We start from the raw sequence: 22,954 nt of genomic DNA on the forward strand, positions 1-22,954 counted from the left end.
CCGCCAGGGCGCACTCATTCCACTGAGTAAGCACAGACCACTTACGAAATTTTTGGCAGTATATTTCAGCCTCATCTTGCCCTTGAGACAGGACCATCAAGGTTTTTTCAGCCTGAATCTCTAAATGAGGTTCCTCATAAAGCAACCCCAAAGCCAGGAAAAACGCATCCACATTGAGCAACGCAGGATCCCCTGGTGCCAAAGCAAATGCCCAATCCTGAGGGTCGCCCCGGAGCAAGGAAATTACAATCCTGACCTGCTGTGCAGGATCTCCAGCGGAGCGAGATCTCAGAGACAAAAATAATTTACAATTATGTTTGAAATTCTGGAAGCGAGATCTATCCCCGGAGAAAAATTCAGGCAAAGGTACTCTAGGTTCAGATATAGGAGCATGAATTACAAAATCCTGTAAACTTTGAACCTTCATAGCGAGATTATTCAGACCTGTAGCTAAACTCTGAGGATCCATTTTCATCAGGTGAAATCAGAACCATTCAAGGATTAGAAGGAGAGAGAGACGAAGGCTGCAGTAAGCAGAGATGCTAGTGAATCAACTAATGAGCAAACTCAGGAAAAAAAAAAAAAAAATTCTCTGCAGACTTCTTTTCTCTCCTTTCTTCTGCCAATTATTTTAACCCTTGGCCGGCCAAACTGTCATGGTTCTCAATAGCAAGAGACCGTAGTAAAGCATACAAAAGGACTAGCTCTTGGAAGATGGGAACTCGAGCTGACTGTGAGCTAAACCTACCGCACAAATAACAGTGGCCGGGTAGCGTGCCTACGTTTTATCCCTAGACGCCCAGCGCCAGCCGGAGAACTGACTGACCCTAGCAGAGGAAAATACAGACCTGGCTTACCTCTAGAGAAATTTTCCCCAAAAGGCAGACAGTAGCCCCCACATATAATGTCGGTGATTTTAGAGGAAATTGACATACGAAGTATGAAGATAGGTTTAGCAAATTGAGGTCCGCTTACTAGATAGTAGGAAGACAGAAAAGGGAACTACACAGTCAGCTGAAAACCCTTTCAAAACACCATCCTGAAATTACTTTAAGACTCTAATATCAACTCATGACACCAGAGTGGCAATTTCAGCTCACAAGAGCTTCCAGCCTCAGAAATATTCAAACACAGAGAACTGGAACAAAAATGCAAAACAAACTTAGGACTACAAGTCCAACTTAGCTGATAGTAGTCTAGGAGCAGGAACATGCAACAGAAAGGCTTCTGGTAACATTGTTGGCCGGCATAGAAATGACTGAGGAGCAAGGCTAAATAGACAACTCCCACATCCTGATGGAAACAGGTGAACAGAGGCGATGAAGCACACAAGTTCAGTACCACCAGTGACCACCGGGGGAGCCCAGAAACCAAATTCACAACAGTGTTGCAGGGGAAGATTCAGGGGGGTCCCTGTCAGGGGTGGGATCCTGACAGAGGCCTAGCGAACAGAAAGAACATTACGGGACCGCGCCTGCACTTCATCGCGGCGGTACCCCAAGAAAGGACAAGAAGCAAGGTTTATTGTGCTGAGTGAGAAACGAGATCAACGCAACAAGGAGAAACACCAGTAGGAGTCGTGCTGAAAGACGAGGCAACATCCTACTGAGGCGCATAGCCGGTGGCCGGAAACGCCGAGGAAGTATTGAGCTCCAGGCCTTACTTCAAACCTACGGCAGGACAGTCAGTTCTAGGCGGGCTGTCTCACCTAAATCACCTAAGCAGACACAGGGGGCAACATCGGGAGAGGGGCGAGTCTAGGGTCCCGGAAGAACTCCAAGCCCACCCGTCATACGGGTGCGTCCTAGCCATATCATCTGGGGGGACGAAGAAGAACATCATAATCGAGTTGTGAGGGAACTTCAGAAACAGACACAACAGTTGTGAGGACTATCCCGTAAGCACAGCAGGGAAGGACTACAACACACAAGCGCTAGAAGGTAGGCACAGATTTCCACCTGCAAAGGGAACTCTGGAGCTGCCATCGGACCGGCCGGACTCAGGTAGCCCGGTTAACCGTATTCCGGACTGAGGATCCTGAAGCCTTCAATAAAGAGGTAAAGAGACTGCAACCTGGTGTCCTCGTTATTCACCGTGACCTACACCGCACCACAACATCATCACATTCTCAACTTTCACTGGACGCCCCTCAGCAGGGTCACGGACCGGGCCTAGCCACCGTGACAACCCCAGAACTGAGACGCAGAGGCCCGGTACCGGGTGCCCCTCGGCCCTGCGGCAGTGGGGGCGCTCCAGATATATATATATATATAGATAGACGATAGATAATAAATAGATGGCAGATAGATGATAGATAATAGATAGATGATAGAGATATATATATATAGATAGATGATAGATAATAGATAGATACATAATAGATCATAGATAAATAGATAGATAATAGATAGATATAATAGATAGATAAAAGATAGATGATAGATAATAGATAGATGATAGATAGATATGCAGCGCCCCAGAGTCCTGGTCGTTGCAGTACTGTCGCTCCGCCACTAAGGGGAGTGATGGTACATCTGATGGCACTAAAGGAGTTCACCTGACCAGGTATCACAGTCACACATTACACTTCACACTCTGGCCACCAGGGGGAGCAAAGGGTCCTATGTATTAGGCCACTCCTCACACTCTGGTAAAACTGGGGGCTGGATAGGAAGTTAGAGAGAAGCTGACTGGGTTTTGCCCAGGTAACATCTAGTGAGAGAAGAGCGTTGCTTGGGAGGATTCAGGGAGGTCCCTGTCAGGGGTGGGATCCTGACAGTGGCCTAGCGAAAAGGACAGATCGTTACGGAGCCCTGCACTACATTGCGGCAGCATCCTAAGAAAGGACAAGAAGCGAAGTATATTGTGGAGAAGTGAGAAACGAGATCACAGCACACAGGCGATAGAACCAGTAGGAGTCGTGCCCCGAGATCGGCAACATCCTACTGAGGCGCGTAGCCGGTGGCCGGAACGCCGAGGAACTATTGGGCTCTACGCATTACTTCAAACAGCGGCAGGGCAGTTAATTTTAGGTTGGCTGCCTCACCTTAATCACCTAATCAAGACAACGGAGGCAATTGTGGGAGAGGGGCGTCTCTAGGGTCCCTATAAAATAACTCCAGGCCTACCCCGTCATACGGGTGCGTCCTATCCATATCATCTGGGGGACGGAGAGAAAGAACAGAAACATACACAACAGTTGTGAGGACTATCCCGTGGTGCTCAGCAGGGAGGTACTACAACACACAGGCGCTAGTCGGTAGGCACTGATTTCCACCTGCAAAGGGAACTCTGGATGTGCCTTCGGACCGGCCGGTCTCAGCCAGTCCTGTTAGCAGTACTCTGGATTGCGGATGCCGAAGCCTTCAGTAAAGAGGTTAAGAGAGTGCAACCCTGTGTCCTCGTCATTTACTGCGACCTACACCACCACCTACACCTTTAATTGGGCGCCCCTTTGCAGGGCCACGGACCGGGTCAGGCCACCGTGACATCCTCAGAACCGAGAGACCCGGTGCCGAGTACCCGGCTGCCCTGCGTCTGGGGGCGCTCCAGATACATAGATAGATACATAGATAAGAGATAGATAATAGATAGATAATAGAGAGATATAATAGATAGATAGATAGATAGATGATAGCTAATAGATACATAGATAATAGATAATTTCTTACCTAGGTGATCTTCCCTATTGTCTGAAACTTTCAGGAATTCTCTGATCTTCTTGATCATTTCCACAGGTCGGCCTCCCATATTGGCTTTTCCTGGTAACAGTAATAAGCTGTGACTGAGTTTATGAGTCGGCTATCAGGGAAGTTATTTCGGGTTTATATTGGGGAAACATTTTGATAAACCAGAGACGTGACACCGTCTGTGCCAATTTCTGGGTGTGACGTCTGCCGAGCCCGGTATAGGGGACTGGGGAAGGGTTACATGTTACGGTTATTCTCCGCAGGTGTCAGGCACTAATTGGTAACCAGTGGGGCGGTGTACTCAGAACCACTAAGAACACCCTGTCCGCTTCTGCATACAGGCAGGGGTTGTTTCTTGTCAAAACTAAAGGCATGGCCGAACCTAGTTTCCAGTGCTGCCACTGGCGGGGAGGTCTGGTGGCCAGCAATGGAGACATCCTCCATTTCGGCTGAGGTTTGTGCGCTCTGTATACAGAAGACACCATTTATGGTTGTTCAGCAGGAATCGTCCCAAACCTGCACTGAACGGCCACATTATGGGAGACATTGACCCTTCCAGGATCGGACCTCAGTGTTACGGAGATCAGAAGGTCCCCTATTGTGGGAGAAGCAGCTGCAGCTGTAAGACCACCGCTGGGTAAGGAGATGGAGCAGCTTCTCCTGGGATCTGAGACCCTGCGGCTGCTCGGCCACATACCCACAATCATGGCGGCTGATAGACAATGTTTTCTAGGGCGGTCCCGATTTCATGGCGGGTTTGGATCAGGACTTAAAGGGAAACAAATAGGAAAAAATGACTTATTGTTTAAATCTGGATTTTGTGCTAAATGCATTCTGTACAAAGGATTTTTGTTTTTGTTTTTTTCACATCACAATCTGTGTTAAAACTAAATTAGAACTCTTACAATTTTCACATTAGCCATTGGGGCTTTTTAGCATCTAACTTCCTATGTTTCAGGAAATTTATATGTACATTAGTCGCAACGACCAGACTCAAACGCTATCTTTTGTACTGAAGCACCTAATGAGTGTGTGCAAACGTGATTGCGAAGGGAGGAGGAGGTGAGCTGTGACATCTTATATTGTGAATGGTGGATCCTGTGTAATCTACTGTATATAGAGGTGTTATCAGTCATTGTACAGGAGGAGGAGGTGAGCTGTGACATCACCTATTGTGAATGGTGGATCCTGTGTTATCTACTGTATATAGAGGTGTTATCAGTCATTGTACAGGAGGAGGAGGTGAACTGTGACATCACCTATTGTGAATGGTGGATCCTGTGTTATCTACTGTATATAGAGGTGTTATCAGTCATTGTACAGGAGGAGGAGGTGAACTGTGACATTTCCTACTGTGAATGGGGAATACTGTGTAATCTACTGTATATAGAGGTGGTATCAGTCATTGTACAGGAGGGGGAGGAGGTGAGCTGTGATAACACCTATTGTGAATGGTGGATCCTGTGTTATCTACTGTATATAGAGGTGTTATCAGTCATTGTACAGGAGGAGGAGGTGAGCTGTGACATCACCTATTGTGAATGGTAGATCCTGTGTAATCTACTGTATATAGAGGTGTTATCAGTCATTGTACAGGAGGAGGAGGAGGTGAGCTGTGACATCACCTATTGTGATTGGTGGATCCAGTGTTATCTACTGTATATAGAGGTGTTATCAGTCATTGTACAGGAGGAGGAGGTGAACTGTGACATTTCCTACTGTGAATGGGGAATACTGTGTAATCTACTGTATATAGAGGTGGTATCAGTCATTGTACAGGAGGGGGAGGAGGTGAGCTGTGATAACACCTATTGTGAATGGTGGATCCTGTGTTATCTACTGTATATAGAGGTGTTATCAGTCATTGTACAGGAGGAGGAGGTGAGCTGTGACATCACCTATTGTGAATGGTGGATCCTGTGTAATCTACTGTATATAGAGGTGTTATCAGTCATTGTACAGGAGGAGGAGGAGGTGAGCTGTGACATCACCTATTGTGATTGGTGGATCCAGTGTTATCTACTGTATATAGAGGTGTTATCAGTCATTGTACAGGAGAGGGAGGTGGAGGTGAGCTGTGTCATCATCTATTGTGAATGGTGGATCCTGTGTTATCTACTGTATATAGAGGTGTTATCAGTCATTGTACAGAAGGAGGAGGTGAGCTGTGACATCACCTACTGTGAATGGTGGATACGGTGATCTACTGTATATAGAGGTGTTATCAGTCATTGTACAGGAGGAGGAGGAGGTGAGCTGTGACATCACCTATTGTGATTGGTGGATCCAGTGTTATCTACTATATATAGAGGTGTTATCAGTCATTGTATAGGAGGAGGAGGTGAGCTGTGACATCACCTATTGTGAAAAGTGGATCCTGTGTTATCTACTGTATATAGAGGTGTTTTCAGTCATTGTACAGGAGGAGGTGAGCTGTGACATCATCTATTGTGAATGGTGGATCCTGTGTGATCTACTGTATATAGATGTGTTATCAGTCATTGTACAGGAGGAGGAAGTAAGCTGTGATATCACCTATTGTGTATGGTGGATCCTGTGTTATCTACTGTATATATAGGTGTTATCAGTCATTGTACAGGAGGGGGAGGAGGTGAGTTGTGACATCACCTATTGTGAATGGTGGACCCTGTGTTATCTACTGTATATAGATGTGTTATCAGTCATTGTACAGGAGGAGGAAGTGAGCTGTGATATCACCTATTGTGTATGGTGGATCCTGTGTTATCTACTGTATATATAGGTGTTATCAGTCATTGTACAGGAGGGGGAGGAGGTGAGTTGTGACATCACCTATTGTGAATGGTGGATCCTGTGTTATCTACTGTATATAGAGATGTTATCAGTCATTGTACAGGAGGAGGAGGAGGTGAGCTGTGACATCACCTATTGTGAATGGTGGATCCAGTGTTATCTACTGTATATAGAGGTGTTATCAGTCATTGTACAGGAGGAGGAGGTGAGCTGTGACATCACCCATTGTGTATGGTGGATCCTGTGTTATTTACTGTATATAGAGGTGTTATTATCAGTCATTGTACAGGAGAGGGAGGAGGAGGTGAGCTGTGACATCACCTATTGTAAATGGTGGATCCTGTGTTATCTGCTGTATATAGAGGTGTTATCAGTCATTGTACAGGAGGGGGAGGAGGTGAGCTGTGACATCACCTATTGTAAATGGTGGATCCTGTGTTATCTACTGTATATAGAGGTGTGATCAGTCATTGCACAGGAGGAGGAGGTGAGCTGTGACATCATCTATTGTGAAGGGTGGATACTGTGTGATCTACTCTATATAGAGGTGTTACCAGTCATTGTACAGGAGGAGGAGGAGGTGAGCTGTGACATCACCTATTGTGAATGGTGGATCCAGTGTTATCTGCTGTATATAGAGGTGTTATCAGTCATTGTACAGGAGGAGGTGAGCTGTGACATCACCTATTGTGTATGGTGGATCCTATGTTATCTACTGTATATAGAGGTGTTATCAGTCATTGTACAGGAGGAGGAGGTGAGCTGTGATATCCCCTATTGTGAATGGTGGATCCTGTGCTATCTGCTGTATATAGAGGTGTTATCAGTCATTGTACAGGAGGGGGAGGAGGTAAACTGTGACATCACCTATTGTGAATGGTGGATCCTGTGTTATCTACTGTATATAGAGGTGTTATCAGTCATTGTACAGAAGGAGGAGGTGAGCTGTGACATCACCTACTGTGAATGGTGGATACTGTGTGATCTACTGTATATAGAGGTGTTATCAGTCATTGTACAGGAGGAGGAGATGAGCTGTGACATCACCTATTGTGAATGGTGGATCCAGTGTTATCTACTGTATATAGAGGTGTTATCAGTCATTGTACAGGAGGAGGTGAGCTGTGACATCACCTATTGTGTATGGTGGATCCTGTGTTATCTACTGTATATAGAGGTGTTATTATCAGTCAATGTACAGGAGAGGGAGGAGGAGGTGAGCTGTGACATCACCTATTGTGAATGGTGGATCCTGTGTTATGTGCTGTATATAGAGGTGTTATCAGCCATTGTACAGGAGGGGGAGGAGGTAAACTGTGACATCACCTATTGTGAATGGTGGATCCTGTGTTATCTACTGTATATAGAGGTGTTATCAGTCATTGTATAGGAGGAGGAGGTGAGCTGTGACATCACCTATTGTGAATAGTGGATCCTGTGTAATCCACTGTATATAGAGGTGTTATCAGTCATTGTACAGGAGGAGGTGAGCTGTGACATCACCTATTGTGAATGGAGGATCCTGTGTTATCTACTGTATATAGAGGGGTTATCAGTCATTGTACAGGAGGAGGAGGTGAGCTGTGACATCACCTATTGTGAATGGTGGATCCTGTGTTATCTACTGTATATAGAGGTGTTATCAGTCATTGTACAGGAGGAGGAGGTGAGCTGTGACATCATCTATTGTGTATGGTGGATTCTGTGTTATCTGCTGTATATAGAGGTGTTATCAGTCATTGTACAGAAGGAGGAGGTGAGCTGTGACATCACCTATTGTGAATGGTGGATCCTGTGTTATCTACTGTATATAGAGGTGTTATCAGTCATTGTACAGGAGGAGGAGGTGAGCTGTGATAATACCTATTGTGAATGGTGGATCCTGTGTTATCTACTGTATATAGAGGTGTTATCAGTCATTGTACAGGAGGAGGAGGTGAGCTGTGACATCACCTATTGTGAATGGTGGATCCTGTGTTATCTACTGTGTATAGAGGTGTTATCAGTCATTGTACAGGAGGAGGAGGTGAGCTGTGATATCACCTATTGTGTATGGTGGATCCTGTGTTATCTACTGTATATAGAGGTGTTATTATCAGTCATTGTAATTCTGCCTCTGATGATAAGGAGCAAGCTGAAAACTCATAGCCCCAGTGGCCATTATGGAACATTGCAAGATTGCTAGTTTTCTTTTTGTTTTTTAAATATATATTGTGATATGAAAAAAATAAAACATTGGTAAAACTATAAAAAAAAAATGCATGGAGCACAAAAATCTGATTTAAACAAGGAGTCATTTTCCTATGATTACATTCCTGTAATTGTCCCTGTTCTGCAGTTTTGTGTGGAAGGTTGATGTCTCTCACCGTCGGTTAGCAGTACGATGACGTGATGGATGGAGTCCCACTGCACCTTGTCCTTATATACCTGCTCCTGGAACGCCATCATCCCATACACCTGCCTCAGCGCAGCGTAAGTATTCGTCCCTGACTTGTCCTTGTGATCTGATCAAGGGGAAGGAAAAGGAATGAGTGAGTTTATGACTTTCCCTGGTGACTGTTCTTCGCTCTCCAGTCTTAAGGTGCGCAGCAGTAATATGCGCCACATTCATGAAGTGGCGCGCTTCTTACTGGGATATTGCACCTCTTTTAGTTGCCCGAGCACCAGGGTAGGAAATGTTAGTTTGGTTGGGGATGTATGTACATTACAGACCAAAAGTTTGGACACACATTCTAATTTAAAGATTTTTCTGTATTTTCATGACTATGAAAATTGTACATTCACACTGAAGGCATCAAAACTATGAATTAACACATGTGGAATTATATACTTAACAAAAAAGTGTGAAACAACTGAAATTATGTCTTATATTCTAGGTTCTTCATAGTAGCCACCTTTTGCTTTGATGACTGCTTTGCACACTCTTGGCATTCTCTTGATGAGCTTCAAGAGGTAGTCACCGGGAATGGTCTTCCAACAATCTTGAAGGAGTTCCCAGAGATGCTTAGCAAATAGTTGGCAAAACTGGCTAAGGCTTCTTTCACACTTGCGTCGGTACGGGTCCGTCACTAAGCGTCGGCGCGACGTACCAACGCACGTTGTGAAAATTTGGCACAATGTGGGCAGCGGATGCAGTTTTTCACCGCATCCGCTGCCCATTGTAAAGTCCCAGGGAGAAGTTCTGGCCGCGCATGCGCGGTAGGAAATGGCGGACCTGACGTACGACAGTCCGCCAAAACACGACGCATCCAGTGCACGATGGATGCGACGTATGGCCATACGTAGTGATCCGTCGGCAATACAAGTCTATGGGCAAAAAACGCATCCCGCGGGCACATTTGCAGGATCCGTTTTTTCCCCAAAACGGATGCCAAACAACGCAATTGTGAAAGAATCCTAAGTCGGGTGTAAAAATATTGGCGTAAAAATGTGGCGACATTTCAAGCAGTTTTTACACCTGAATCTGCTTGAGGAATCGTATGTCTCCGTGCTCAACGCAGTGCTCCCCATGGCGCTCCCCGCGGCACACCCCTCGGCACTCCCCGCGGCACTTCCCACGGTGCTCCCCTCAGCACTCCCCACAGTGCTCCCCATGGTGCTCCCCACGGCACTCCCCTCGGCACTCCCCTTGGCACTCCGCATGGCACTTCCCACGGTGCTCCCCTCAGCACTCCCCACAGTGCTCCCCATGGTGCTACCCACGGCACTCCCCTCGGCACTCCCCGCGGCACTTCCCACGGTGCTCCCCTCGGCACTCCCCAGTGCTCCCCATGGCACTCCCCGCGGCACTCCCCTCGGCACTCCCCGCGGCACTCCCCTCGGCACTCCCCACGGCACTTCCCACGGTACTCCCCTCGGCACTCCCCGCGGCACTCTCCTCGGCACTCCCCACGGCACTTCCCACGGTACTCCCCTCGGCACTCCCCGCGGCACTCCCCACGGTGCTCCCCTCAGCACTCTCCATAGTGCTCCCCATGGCCCTCCCCACGGCACTCCCCGCGACACTCCCCTCGGCACTCCCCGCGGCACTCCCTGCGGCACTTCCCACGGCACTCCCCTCGGCACTCCCCACGGCACTCCCCTCGGCACTCCCTGCGTCACTTCCCACGGTGCTCCCCTCGGCACTCCCCACAGTGCTCCCCATGGCGCTCCCCTCAGCACTCCCCTCGGCACTCCCCACGGCACTTCCCACGGTACTCCCCTCGGCACTCCCCGCGGCACTCCCCACGGTGCTCCCCTCAGCACTCTCCATAGTGCTCCCCATGGCACTCCCCACGGCACTCCCCGCGACACTCCCCTCGGCACTCCCCGCGGCATTCCCTGCGGCACTTCCCACGGCACTCCCCTCGGCACTCGCCACGGCACTCCCCTCGGCACTCCCTGCGTCACTTCCCACGGTGCTCCCCTCGGCACTCCCCACAGTGCTCCCCATGGCGCTCCCCTCAGCACTCCCCGCGGCACTTCCCACGGTACTCCCCTCGGCACTCCCCAAGGTGCTCCCCTCGACATTCCCTACTGCACTCACCGCTGTATCTCAGCTCATTTTCGATAAGATCCAACACGTCGTTAGCGTCTTCATCATTAGAAATCCTGACAATGACTTTGGGCTCCGTGGCGAAAGATATCACTGCGAACTGAATTTTCATATCAAACCTCCCGAGCTAAAAGGACGAGAACAACAGGACAGCAGTGTCAGCAGCGCTATAAGACATCATTGTGTCCTGCAGGGTTACGGAGCAGCACCATGCACTGAAAGGGTTTGTCCACGACACGGCTTCTGTCTGCCTGATCATACAAGTAGTTGGTGTCCACACTACTATGTCACACAGCTGTCACTCTGCATTTTCATCTCATTACTGACTCATCTCTTCTGCAAAGCTGAGTCAGCTCTGCTATACATGCAACCTAACCGACTCAGCTCTGCTACATCGCTGGGTTCTGTTCCATCCTTATAATAAATATCCTGACCAACCCTTGTCTCATCACAGGGCTCTGTTACATTGCTATAGGAAGTCTCCTAACCAAGTCAGCTCTGCTACATCACTGGGCTCTGCTCCATCCTTATAGTAAGTCTCCTGACCCACTGTTGTGACATCACTGGGCTCCGTTACATTGACACAGCGGGTCTTCTAACCGACTCAGCTGTGCTACATCACTGGGTTCTGTTCCATCCTTATAATAAATATCCTGACCAACCCTTGTCACATCACAGGGCTCTGTTACATTACTATAGGAAGTCTCCTAACCAAGTCAGCTCTGCTACATCACTGGGCTCTGCTCCATCCTTATAGTAAGTATTCTGACCCACTCTCGTTACATCACTGGGCTCCGTTACATTGTCACAGTGGGTCTCCTAACTGACTCAACACTGCTACATCGCTAAGCTCTGCCCCATTGTTATAGTAATTATCCTGACCCACTCGTGTTACATCACTGGGCTCTGCTACCTTGTCACATAGAGTCTCCTGACTCAATGCTGCTACATCGCTGGGCTCTGCTCCATCATTGTAGTAAGTATCCTGTCCATCCCTTGTCACATCACTGGGCTCTGTTACATTGCTTCTGTGAGTCTCCTAACCTACTCAGCTCTGCTACATCACTGAGCTCTGCTCCATCGTTACAGTAATTATCCTGATCCACTATTGTTACATCACTGAGCTCTGTTACATTTCTACAGTGAGTCTCCTAACCATGTCAGCTCTGCTACATCACTGGGCTCTGCCCCATCGTTACAGTAATTATCCTGATCCACTCTCGTCACATCACTGGGCTCTGTTATATTGCTGCAGTGAGCCTCCTAACCTACTCAGCTCTGCTACATCACTGGGCTCTGCTCCATCGTTACAGTAATTATCCTGATCCAATCTTGTTACATCACTGGGCTCTGTTACATTTCTACAGTGAGTCTCCTAACCATGCCAGCTCTGCTACATCACTGGGCTCTGCCCCATCGTTACAGTAATTATCCTGATCCACTCTCGTCACATCGCTGGGCTCTGTTATATTGCTGCAGTGAGTCTCCTAACCTACTCAGCACTGCTACATCACTGGGCTCTGCTCCATCGTTACAGTAATTATCCTGATCCACTCTTGTTACATCACTGGGCTCTGTTACATTTCTACAGTGAGTCTCCTAACCATGTCAGCTCTGCTACATCACTGGGCTCTGCCCCATCATTACAGTAATTATCCTGATCCATTCTTGTTACAACACTGAGCTCTGTTATATTGCTGCAGTGAGTTACCTAACCATGTCAGCCCTGCTACATCATTGGGCTCTGTTACATTGCTGCAGTGAGTTACCTAACCTACTCAGCTCTGCTACATCACTGGGCTCTGCTCCATCATTATAGTAAGCATCCTGACCCGCTCTTATTACATCACTGGGCTCTGTTACATCACTAGATTGAGTGTTCTGTTCTATTCAGCTCTGCCACATCATCAAGTCTTCTCTGCGGTGCCATTTATCCGACTCTGCTCCATCAGTCTCCATAAGTTAAATCTCTGTCTTCGTTGTGGCTATACGGCCTATAGGTGAAGGCTACATGACGACATGGAATTATCGGAAAAGGCAAAACCAGTTGTGCATCTTGTCTGTGACTTGCTTTCATGTGACAATTTTAAAAGTTTGATTTTGCTGTGAATAAAACAAGATGCACATAAGTGGCACAGGACTCGCGACAGAAAATCCAGCACATTTGGAAACATTTGTGACTTTGCCATACAAAATAATTACATCCAATGTGTCGCCCGATACATGTCATCATGTAGCTTTAGCCTCACGGCCTACGTTGCTCCAACCAGTTTACCGACATCTCTCAGAGCTGCCAGATCGGGGTTTTCAAGGATCTACGGCACCAGGAGAGACTATACATGTGTACTGCGTAGTGACCGTTCACAGGTACAGCGGCTCAGATCAATCCCTTCAATAAGAGCTGATCTGCAGCACCAGATAACGGCTACTACGTGCGTATGGAGCTGTGCCGTCCCGCCTCTGTACACTGTGCACATCCGGGTACTGTGAGAGCTGGAAGCAGCAGATTGGCAAAGCTTCTTGTTTCGGACTCCCACCAATACGGTATTAATGACTTTTCTTAAAGCTAGGCCATCAGTCCCTAAGTCCTGGACAATCTTCCTGATGAGAAAACTGTCTTCTAAATGACTTGTCGGTTGTGGATGGTCCGTGAAGGTTGTCATCTTGGACCACAATGCCATAGGCTAAAAGAACAATTTGGACAGAACGACTGGTCACTTTCTGCTGTGGCTCGGTCTTGGCCTTCATTGATGGGTTGCAGATCTGTTATTTGGTTTTATCAACTTTTCAACTATCTCATATTCTAATGGAACCTTAAAACGACCCGTTCTGTGAATCATTGGGACCCCCAGCAATTGGCAAGGTATCACATATCCCAAGGATGACTAATTGAGTTATTTTTTTTAATTACCAGCAGCTCATCTCAAACCTAAATCACAGTTCCTCCTATGGTATTATATCAGCACTCTTATTTGGGTACTATATGGCGGTACTGTTACTTTATAGTTAATAGTAATCATTTGCACAGCATGGGATAAGGGTTTGAGTGGTAGATTGGTAATATTACTCTTTAACTTCAAAAGAAGTGTTAGGAGGATCTAACCTCAGATGTTTGGCTCAGGGACACAGACCTGGTCATATACACCATGTTTCCTAGGTATAATTAGGCCAGATCTTCATATCAGTAAGTATATCAGATAGAGCGGCTCAGATATGGCGCCATTACAAACCTTTCCAACAAGAATTTCAACACACTCTTTGAAGGTGTCAAAGTTTTTTTCACCAACACTACTGGAGGCGTCCAGGAGAACGTACACATTGAGAATCCCGTCCGTCTTTATCTTCATCGTTCTCCCCACTTTGTCTGAAAGCAAATGGATGTATTATGGAAGCTGATTTAAGGTTTCAAGAGAATTATTAAAATACTTGATTTTTTAATGGAGAAACAAAGTTGATATTTTCCCCTCTTACGTTGGGGAGTGACCACCAATATTGGCTGCCATTACAGTTCTCATTGGAGAGGTCACCCAACTTTTCGAAGACTGAGGCCCCATTTTGCCATTGACATTTTTTTTAAAGTCACTTTCCTTTTTTTGGTTTGTGCTATTAGTTGCTGTTCATCAAAAAAGGGTTCTCCCTTCCTGTCTTGAACTTTTGGTACCAAAAGTCGCATGTTGGAGCCAAAAGTTGCAAGAATTGTACCAAAAGTTTGACATATTCAAAAATACATCAGGGGGCGACTAGAGTGAAGGTGTGCCAAATTTTGCAAGTTTTATAAAGTCGTAATTAATGAATCAGGCTAAAACATCTGGAATTGCTAGACTCTGCTCACAAAGCGGAAAACAAAAAAACAGACGAGTACGGTACATATAAAATAGATAAAAAATAAAAAAAGTCGCAAATAGAATAATTAATTGGTGCAAACAAAAAAATGTGAAAAACACACAAAACTAGACAAAAAAAACCAACAGGGTCAAAGAAGATGATGAATTGAGGACTGAATTTTTCAGGTTAAGAGATTATTTAAGATATGTCAGGGCGCAAAAGCAGAAATGTAGCTATAGGACGGCAAATTTGACCCTAGTACTTGGTGTTGGGAGGGAAGCCAACAAGCCTCGTTGCCTGGACCTTGATAGATATCCGGAGAAGGTAAGACAGTGTACCTTTTGACTCAGGAGAAGAAAAGCATAGCTACAGCTCTGGCAACAGTTAAGAGCACTGCCATGGCCACCATAGTTCTGGGGTCCCACAAGTGAGCCTTGGCTTGTAGGGTTACCATGTGGAGCTTCATTCTCATACTTGGCCACTTCACGTAAACCACATGTCCACTATAAGGTTCCTAAAGACTTTACCACCTTCCCAGAACAGCTTACCTTTTACTTCAGAAGTTTGCAGAATTCCGGAGAGTGACCCTGCGAAGAACTCTCCGGCCTCCTCCGGGAGGTCAAATGTATAAGGAACTGGGAAAAAAAGAGAATAACATATTGGGTTTAGATAAACAGCGCCATATTCTTCGGACCTCAGCGACACTTCTTGGGCTCTGTACTCACATTGACAGGTGACCTCGGTCCCGCTCCATCGCCTATTCTCTAGACACGTTCTTGTAGATGATCCAATGAGTGTAAGGCTAGAGACACATTTGTAGGAGACACTTTCATCAATATCATATCGAATACCCGTTTTCATTGCACCAGGTGGTAATCCTGGGTCAGGACAGTGGCCGGCTGTAGGGTAGAACACCAGGTAATGCAAATACCATTAATAGCCAGCAATCCCATAATGACTCCTGGTCTCATACTATTAGGTCCGTCTAAGAGCCGCTCAGCCATTTTCTTCACCAAATTAATCTGCTCATTTGGTTACCATTATAAAATAGTGATCAGAAACCAAATTAGTGATCCATTACCATCATAAATACAATCCATGCATGCTTCGCTCCCATAACCTCTGATTAACGTGGATGATGTCCTCTATTTCATCCATATAGCCTCTGAAATCCTTCAACCGAGATGATAATCGGAGGACTGGCTCACGTACAGAGGATTAGTTAATTCTACCAGTCTTCTGATCAGTGGAGTGGATGCAAAATTACAGAGCTTAAGGGGATGGCGATGGGGACATCATCGATGTCAATGAGAGAAGGTTGGGCAGTGTTAGTATTTACAAAGGGGGCAGTGAATATGGTCTGATGACACCCAGGCCAATGATATCTCATACTATACCAAATGGGACAATTTCAAACTATGTTTCACAATGTTTGTGGGACAGCAGGGGTGACATAGAGGCTTGTAAAAAGCCTCATGTGGTTTTGTCAGTTTACAGAGGGAAAACCTGCAGACAAATTCTCTTTAAGTATTAATATAGTGTTCTGCCCATTACCACTTCAGTTAACAAGTTTATGCTAGCAAAAACACTCCCTTAAACTCCGAGTGAAAAATTGATGAAAACCATCAATTTTTCACTCGGAGTTTAAGGGAGTGTTTTTGCTCTTATCTTCCATCCAGAGATTTTTTTTATATCTATCCATTTTTCAATTGCTTTACACATGCACTTGCTGTATCGCATACTAACCTATGGTAGCCACATACTTACCTCCATTATCACAAATTGCTGTCTCTCCACTCCATTTTCCATTTTTCTTACATATTCTCACCATAGATCCCCTGGGGATGTAACCATCATTACACATGAAGGTAATATTGGAGTCTACAAAAAAAGGCCCTCTTGGATTAAATTCTCCATTCTCAAACATTTCAGGGTCAGGACATCTAATTTCTGAAAAGATACAAGAAAATTAAAAGTCAAAAAAATATTTGAAATGAAAGGATAGTATAATAAACTAATTGATTTTACTAGCCTGGCCCCTTCATATAAGTGGCATTCATGGACTTGGGTAGGTACCCATAGCGGTCCCTGTGACTTAGTCATAACTGTCTACTGCAATTATATATCTTACCTGAAAAATTTACAATATCGTCTTAATGACAAGATAGTGATTGGAAATCACATATTTATATGAATCTATTTATGCCTCCAATAAGAGTTTAGCATTATTCTTGCTGGTAATTGCTTATGAAAATCTATTAAATATATCGTATATGCCTTGTTCCTTTTTTTTTTTCTTTTTTCACTGAACATTCAAGAGCATGCCCCCTATTGCCAAAGGACTATGACAACGTTTATACTCTTTAGTACATACTTTTACATAATATTTCCTTTATCTTCCTCCCATAGCTGTTTTTTATGTCTGTCCATTTGCCATTTGTTTGGCATGTACGGCTGCTTTGTGGCCAAGGGTATTGTCCTAAGGGGCACTGGAATTTGGCAATGCTTCCCACATTCAGTCCATCAGTAAGGGAAACAGTAGAAGTCCGGATGCCAAGATCTTGAGGGCAATGGACCCTTGCTTCACAAGCTGCGAAAAAAATAATTTAAATATGAGGTTGGTAGACAACAACAGGATACTGTTAGTCAAAATTCAAGCATTACTATCTTGATAGATTAAATCATTGCCCGGTCAATCACTTTCCCAAAGCACCTGAAGAAGTTGGACGTTAGTAGTGTATCAGACCTACCACTTGTCAAACTCAATCTGACAGGTGCCCCGCCCCTATCAAGATGTATCAAAAGGGTGTAACCCCTCCCCGCCCTGTCAGCCAGCTGTCCCTCCTTGTCTGGCTGTCAGCTTTTGATACAGTTTAAATTGTTAATTGGATCCTGGGATTATTATCCCAGTATTGTTTTTATATTAGATTTTGATATTGTTAATTTGATACAGCGATTGCATTCTGTAATCAGCGCACTGTGTTTTATTACCCCCATGGTATGTCGTGTTTCTTTTATAACAACAGCCTCATTATATGGAGCTGCGAGATTAACACAAACAGTTGTTTGTGTCCTCTGTAATATGTATTGTATTAAGTTTGCTCTTATTTGCAAGTGCTGCGAGATTAACACAAACAGTTGTTTGTGGCTTCTGTAATCGCTGACCGCGATATATTTAGAATGAAAGCAGCAGTATGTATCAGACTGCAATGTTAGCTAATTCTCAACATTGCATGACAGTATAATTCTCAATATTATGAAAAAATGACAGTTATAACCAGCAAAAGCAAATACAGCGAACTGCACAGAGAGCAGTTTAAAATATTTATTGCCAAATACCACAACAACACAAAGATAAAGAATACATTCTAGCTAGCTAGGTGAGTTGAACGAGGCTGATACTATAACTGCCGACAGTCCATAAAGATGCGAGTGTACCCGCAGCTCACTGAGCATTACCACTGGACTCACTTCTCTTTTGGGGCTTCTGAATGTACACTATTCTCACCCATGGCCAGTTTTTCTTTAAAAATATGAATATTATTGAATATAATGTTTTACCTATGTTACAGTATTTTATTTTCCGGTGTTACTTTTGTTCACGTATTACCGGCTTCTTTTTCAGTTGTGATTCGCACCTTTTCTATATAAATATGGGTAAATGAATTGTCCATTATAGAATCATTTTGAATCCATGTTTTGTTGACCTTAAACATATTGTATAACAGATGTGGTTCTCCTGATTTTTTCCTGGTTAAGGGATCACTGATGCTTTAATCACTGTACGGGGATATTATGTATATCATGTGTTTTTGACAGGTATAAAACGGTTGTTTTATACATGACAGGTATATGAATATAAAAAGTAAAAATCATCACATGTACAATTAACATACATCATTACACTTCTTACAAAATAGATAATATACAGTATATAGTTCAGCGATAATTGTTACAGTATTTTGTCATCACATGTACAATTAACATACATCATTACACTTCTTACAAAATAGATAATATACAGTATATAGTTCAGCGATAATTGTTACAGTATTTTATTTTCCAGGTGTTACTTTTGTTCATGTATTACCGGCTTCTTCTTCAGTTGTGATTCTCGCCTTTTCTATATAAATAGTGCAATAATTCTCACCCACGGACAGTTTTCCTTTAAAAATATGAATATTATTGAATATAATGTTTTACATATGTTACAGTATTTTATTCTCCTGCCGCTACTTTTGTTCGTGTATTATCGGCGTCTTCTTCAGTTGTGATTCTTACCTTTTCTATATAAATATGGGTAAATGAATTGTCCAGTGCCAGCATAATTTTTCAGCGTGTATGGGGGTTGTGTTATGTGTGATAACGCCCCACCCTGTACAGATAATGCCCAGTGTTAGTGTGATACAGCAATGCGGTCAGCTAACCACAGACACACTTTGCAGTGTTAGCTAATTCTCAACACTGCATGACAGTATAATTCTCAATATTATGAAAAATGACAGTTATAAGCAGCAAAAGCAAATACAGCGAACTGCACAGAGAGCAGTTTAAAATATTTACTGCCAAACACCACAACAACACAAAGATAAAGAATTAATTCTAGCTAGCTAAGTGAGTTGAACGAGGCTGATACTATAACTGCCAACAGTCCATAAAGATGCGAGCGTACCCGCAGCTCACTGAGCATTACCACTGGACTCACTTCTCTTTTGGGACTTCTGAATGTACACTATTCTCACCCATGGCCAGTTTTCCTTTAAAAATATGAATATTATTGAATATAATGTTTTACCTATGTTACAGTATTTTATTTTCCGGTGTTACTTTTGTTCACGTATTACCGACTTCTTCTTCAGTTGTGATTCGCACCTTTTCTATATAAATATGGGTAAATGAATTGTCCATTATAGAATCATTTTGAATCAATGTTTTGTTGACCTTAAACATTTTGTATAACAGATGTGGTTCTCCTGATTTTTTTTTTTCCTGGTTAAGGGAGCACTGATGCTTTAATAAACTTTGAATAAATAACGGCTCATACATAAGAAACACTGCAATAATTCTCACCCATGGCCAGTTTTCCTTTAAAAATATGAATATTATTGAATATAATGTTTTACATATGTTACAGTATTTTATTTTCCGGTGTTACTTTTGTTCACTTATTATCGGCGTCTTCTTCAGTTGTGATTCTTACCTTTTTTATATAAATATGGGTAAATTAATTGTCCATTATAGAACCATTTTGAACCCATGTTTTGTTGACCTTAAACATTTTGTATAACAGATGTGATTCTCCTGATTTTTCCGGGTTAAGGGATCACTGATGTTTTAATAAACTTTGAATAAATAACGGCTCATACATAAGAAACAGTGCAATAATTCTCACCCATGGACAGTTTTCTTTAAAAAATATGAATATTATTGAATACAATGTTTTACCTATGTTACAGTATTTTATTTTCCCGCTGCTACTTTTGTTCATGTATTATCGGCGTCTTCTTCAGTTGTGATTCTCACCTTTTCTATATAAATACGGGTAAATTAATTGTCCATTATAGAACCATTTTGAACCCATGTTTTGTTGACCTTAAACATTTTGTATAACAGATGTGATTCTCCTGATTTTTCCTGGTTAAGGGAGCACTGATGTTTTAATAAACTTTGAATAAATAACGGCTCATACATAAGAAACAGTGCAATAATTCTCACCCATGGACAGTTTTCCTTTAAAAATATGAATATTATTGAATATAATGTTTTACATATGTTACAGTATTTTATTTTCCTGCCGCTACTTTTGTTCATGTATTATCGGCGTCTTCTTCAGTTGTGATTCTCACCTTTTCTATATATATAGTGCAATAATTCTCACCCACGGGCAGTTTTCCTTTAAAAATATGAATATTATTGAATATAATAATTTACTTATGTTAGAGTATTTTATTTGCCTGCTGCTACTTTTGTTCATGTATTATAGGCGTCTTCTTCGGTTGTGATTCTTACCTTTTCTATATAAATATGGGTAAATGAATTGTCCGGTGCCAGCATAATTTTTCAGCGTGTCCAGGGGCTGTGTTATGTGTGATAAACTGATAACGCCCCACCCTGTACAGATAATGCCCAGTGTTAGAGTGATACAGCAATGCGGCCCGCTAACCACAGAAACAATTTGCAATATTAGCTAATTCTCAACATTGCATGACAGTATAATTCTCAATATTATGAAAAATGACAGTCATTGTATGAGTTGGACAGACATTTATCAGTCTTTCATACGTATCACAGAAATCTGTGCGAGTTTGATATGGACGTGCAGATCTCGTGTTACAACGCCCGCAAGTGTGAAGCGGGGTGTTTTTATACGTTTATAAAAAGCAAAGACACTATATTGTAAAGTTTAAACGTGTATTTTATTCACAGTGTTCACTAGTCAGGTGGATTTAGATTTATTTAATCTCATAGGTGGGGTGTATGTACACATGCATGATTTAGTTTAAAAGCATATAGTTCAGCGATAATGTCAGGAGTTGGACAGGCATTTACCAGTCTTTCATACGTATCACAGAAAGATTTTAGTTTGATCTGTGCGAGTTTGATATGGACGTACTGAGCAGACATGGCAATAAAGATTTTGATGTGTTCATCATCCCACACAGGGTTCCCTGTGTAAGGTGAATGTCCATCAACATTCCGATTTTTACTTACACGGCGCCGCAATACTGAGCGGTTCTTTAGAGGCTGTACATTGTCAAAATCGCTGGAAGATCCTGCAAGAGCAGAATCTGCAGATTGTACAGCCTGACACGTCCGTATATTGAACGGAACTGTGGGTGACCACATACCCTCGGAGAGCTGTTCAATTTCGCTGTTTTCAGAAGTAACTTGTGGGGTGCTGACTGTGCTATTGGCCTCCTGAGTTATACAGGGACTAGCGATCGGCGATGCAGATCGCTTTCTTGAAACGTTCTTAGATTTTTGACGTGAAATCTTGGGGCTTGGATTCCCGGAGTGTCTGGGTGCAGCGTAGCTTTCCTCACGGTCTACATCACAGATGGGCGAGAGAGGCGCTGTTCTCACAGACGCATTAGCTCTTTGTGGTTGATTCTGCGCAGAGCCGTAACTACACCGCTGCAAATCTCGTGGTTGAAGATCCGACGTATCTAAAAGAAAAGATGCAAGTGTCTGTTAGCCGCGAAACCGGTGTAAAATTGGAAAAGCTACACGCCGACACTTATCTATGATCCTGCGTAATATTTGAAAACTTACCGGCGACAATTACCCATGAAATCATTGTAACAATATTTGCATAAATCCAGTATAGAGCAGACCAGGTATATACATACAAGTGTGAACCGGGAATTTCACCTCCGCAGCTCCTGGTTTAATGGACCGCGCATTGTTCAAACCCATCGAGACGGAGATATTCTCTTTTTCAAATTGAATTTTTCTGACAGCTAGTTTACCAGTTGTAAATAAATTATAACTATTACAGAAAAAGTGAGAATCGTATGTATTTCAAGTGAACCGTTACCTTTTCTATTCATGAGACACCTGCTTAACGAATTTCCACGTCTTTTAGGAGCATCGGGTAGCTGTGAAATTACAGGGTTCTTGACATCGATGATCTCAACGTCTGAGTCCAGAGCCTGACACGGTTCGGGAGCATGCCAGTTTTCCGGCATATAAACCGATGGTTGCGTGTCACTATCTGTATGAGAAATTGCACTTAGACCGTGTTTACATACAAAGGATTAAAGCAGTTGACACGGTATAATATAGTTTTACGGTATAATGACATAATTTGTGTAATACAATAGTTAATAGCTGTTATAGTTTTACGGCATAACCAGTATTTGTGGCGGTATTAATCTTTCTTATTTAAGGGGCATGTATGTCTCCCGATTATCGCAATAATTTTGTCACGCCAAATTATGACCTCTTTGATTCCATAGCTGCGGAATGCGGAATCATTCTCATACAGATAGTGACACGCAACCATCGGTCTATATGCCGGAAAACTGGCATGCTCCCGAACCGTGTCAGGCTCTGGACTCAGACGTCGAGATCATCGATGTCAAGAACCCTGTAAGTTCACAGCTACCCGATGCTCCTAAAAGACGTGGAAATT

The 22,954-nt window shown here is 43.7% G+C and overlaps 1 protein-coding gene across 1 annotated transcript in view; it reads right to left on the reverse strand.

The window, feature by feature from the left end:
- LOC143806109 (complement C2-like) overlaps positions 1 to 22,954 on the reverse strand; it is a 76,667-nt gene that overhangs the window by 40,178 nt on the left and 13,535 nt on the right. The window contains exons 2-9 of the mRNA XM_077286067.1: positions 17,195 to 17,410; positions 16,588 to 16,770; positions 15,546 to 15,719; positions 15,369 to 15,455; positions 14,226 to 14,359; positions 10,987 to 11,122; positions 8,828 to 8,965; positions 3,672 to 3,761 (exon numbers count right to left, since the gene is read on the reverse strand). Of these exons, the coding sequence (XP_077142182.1) occupies positions 3,672 to 3,761; positions 8,828 to 8,965; positions 10,987 to 11,122; positions 14,226 to 14,359; positions 15,369 to 15,455; positions 15,546 to 15,719; positions 16,588 to 16,770; positions 17,195 to 17,410 (1,158 nt within the window). The remainder of the gene's footprint in view (positions 1 to 3,671; positions 3,762 to 8,827; positions 8,966 to 10,986; positions 11,123 to 14,225; positions 14,360 to 15,368; positions 15,456 to 15,545; positions 15,720 to 16,587; positions 16,771 to 17,194; positions 17,411 to 22,954) is intronic.

Source organism: Ranitomeya variabilis, chromosome 2 (assembly GCF_051348905.1).
Source record: "Ranitomeya variabilis isolate aRanVar5 chromosome 2, aRanVar5.hap1, whole genome shotgun sequence".
Classification (NCBI taxonomy): Eukaryota; Metazoa; Chordata; class Amphibia; order Anura; family Dendrobatidae; genus Ranitomeya; species Ranitomeya variabilis.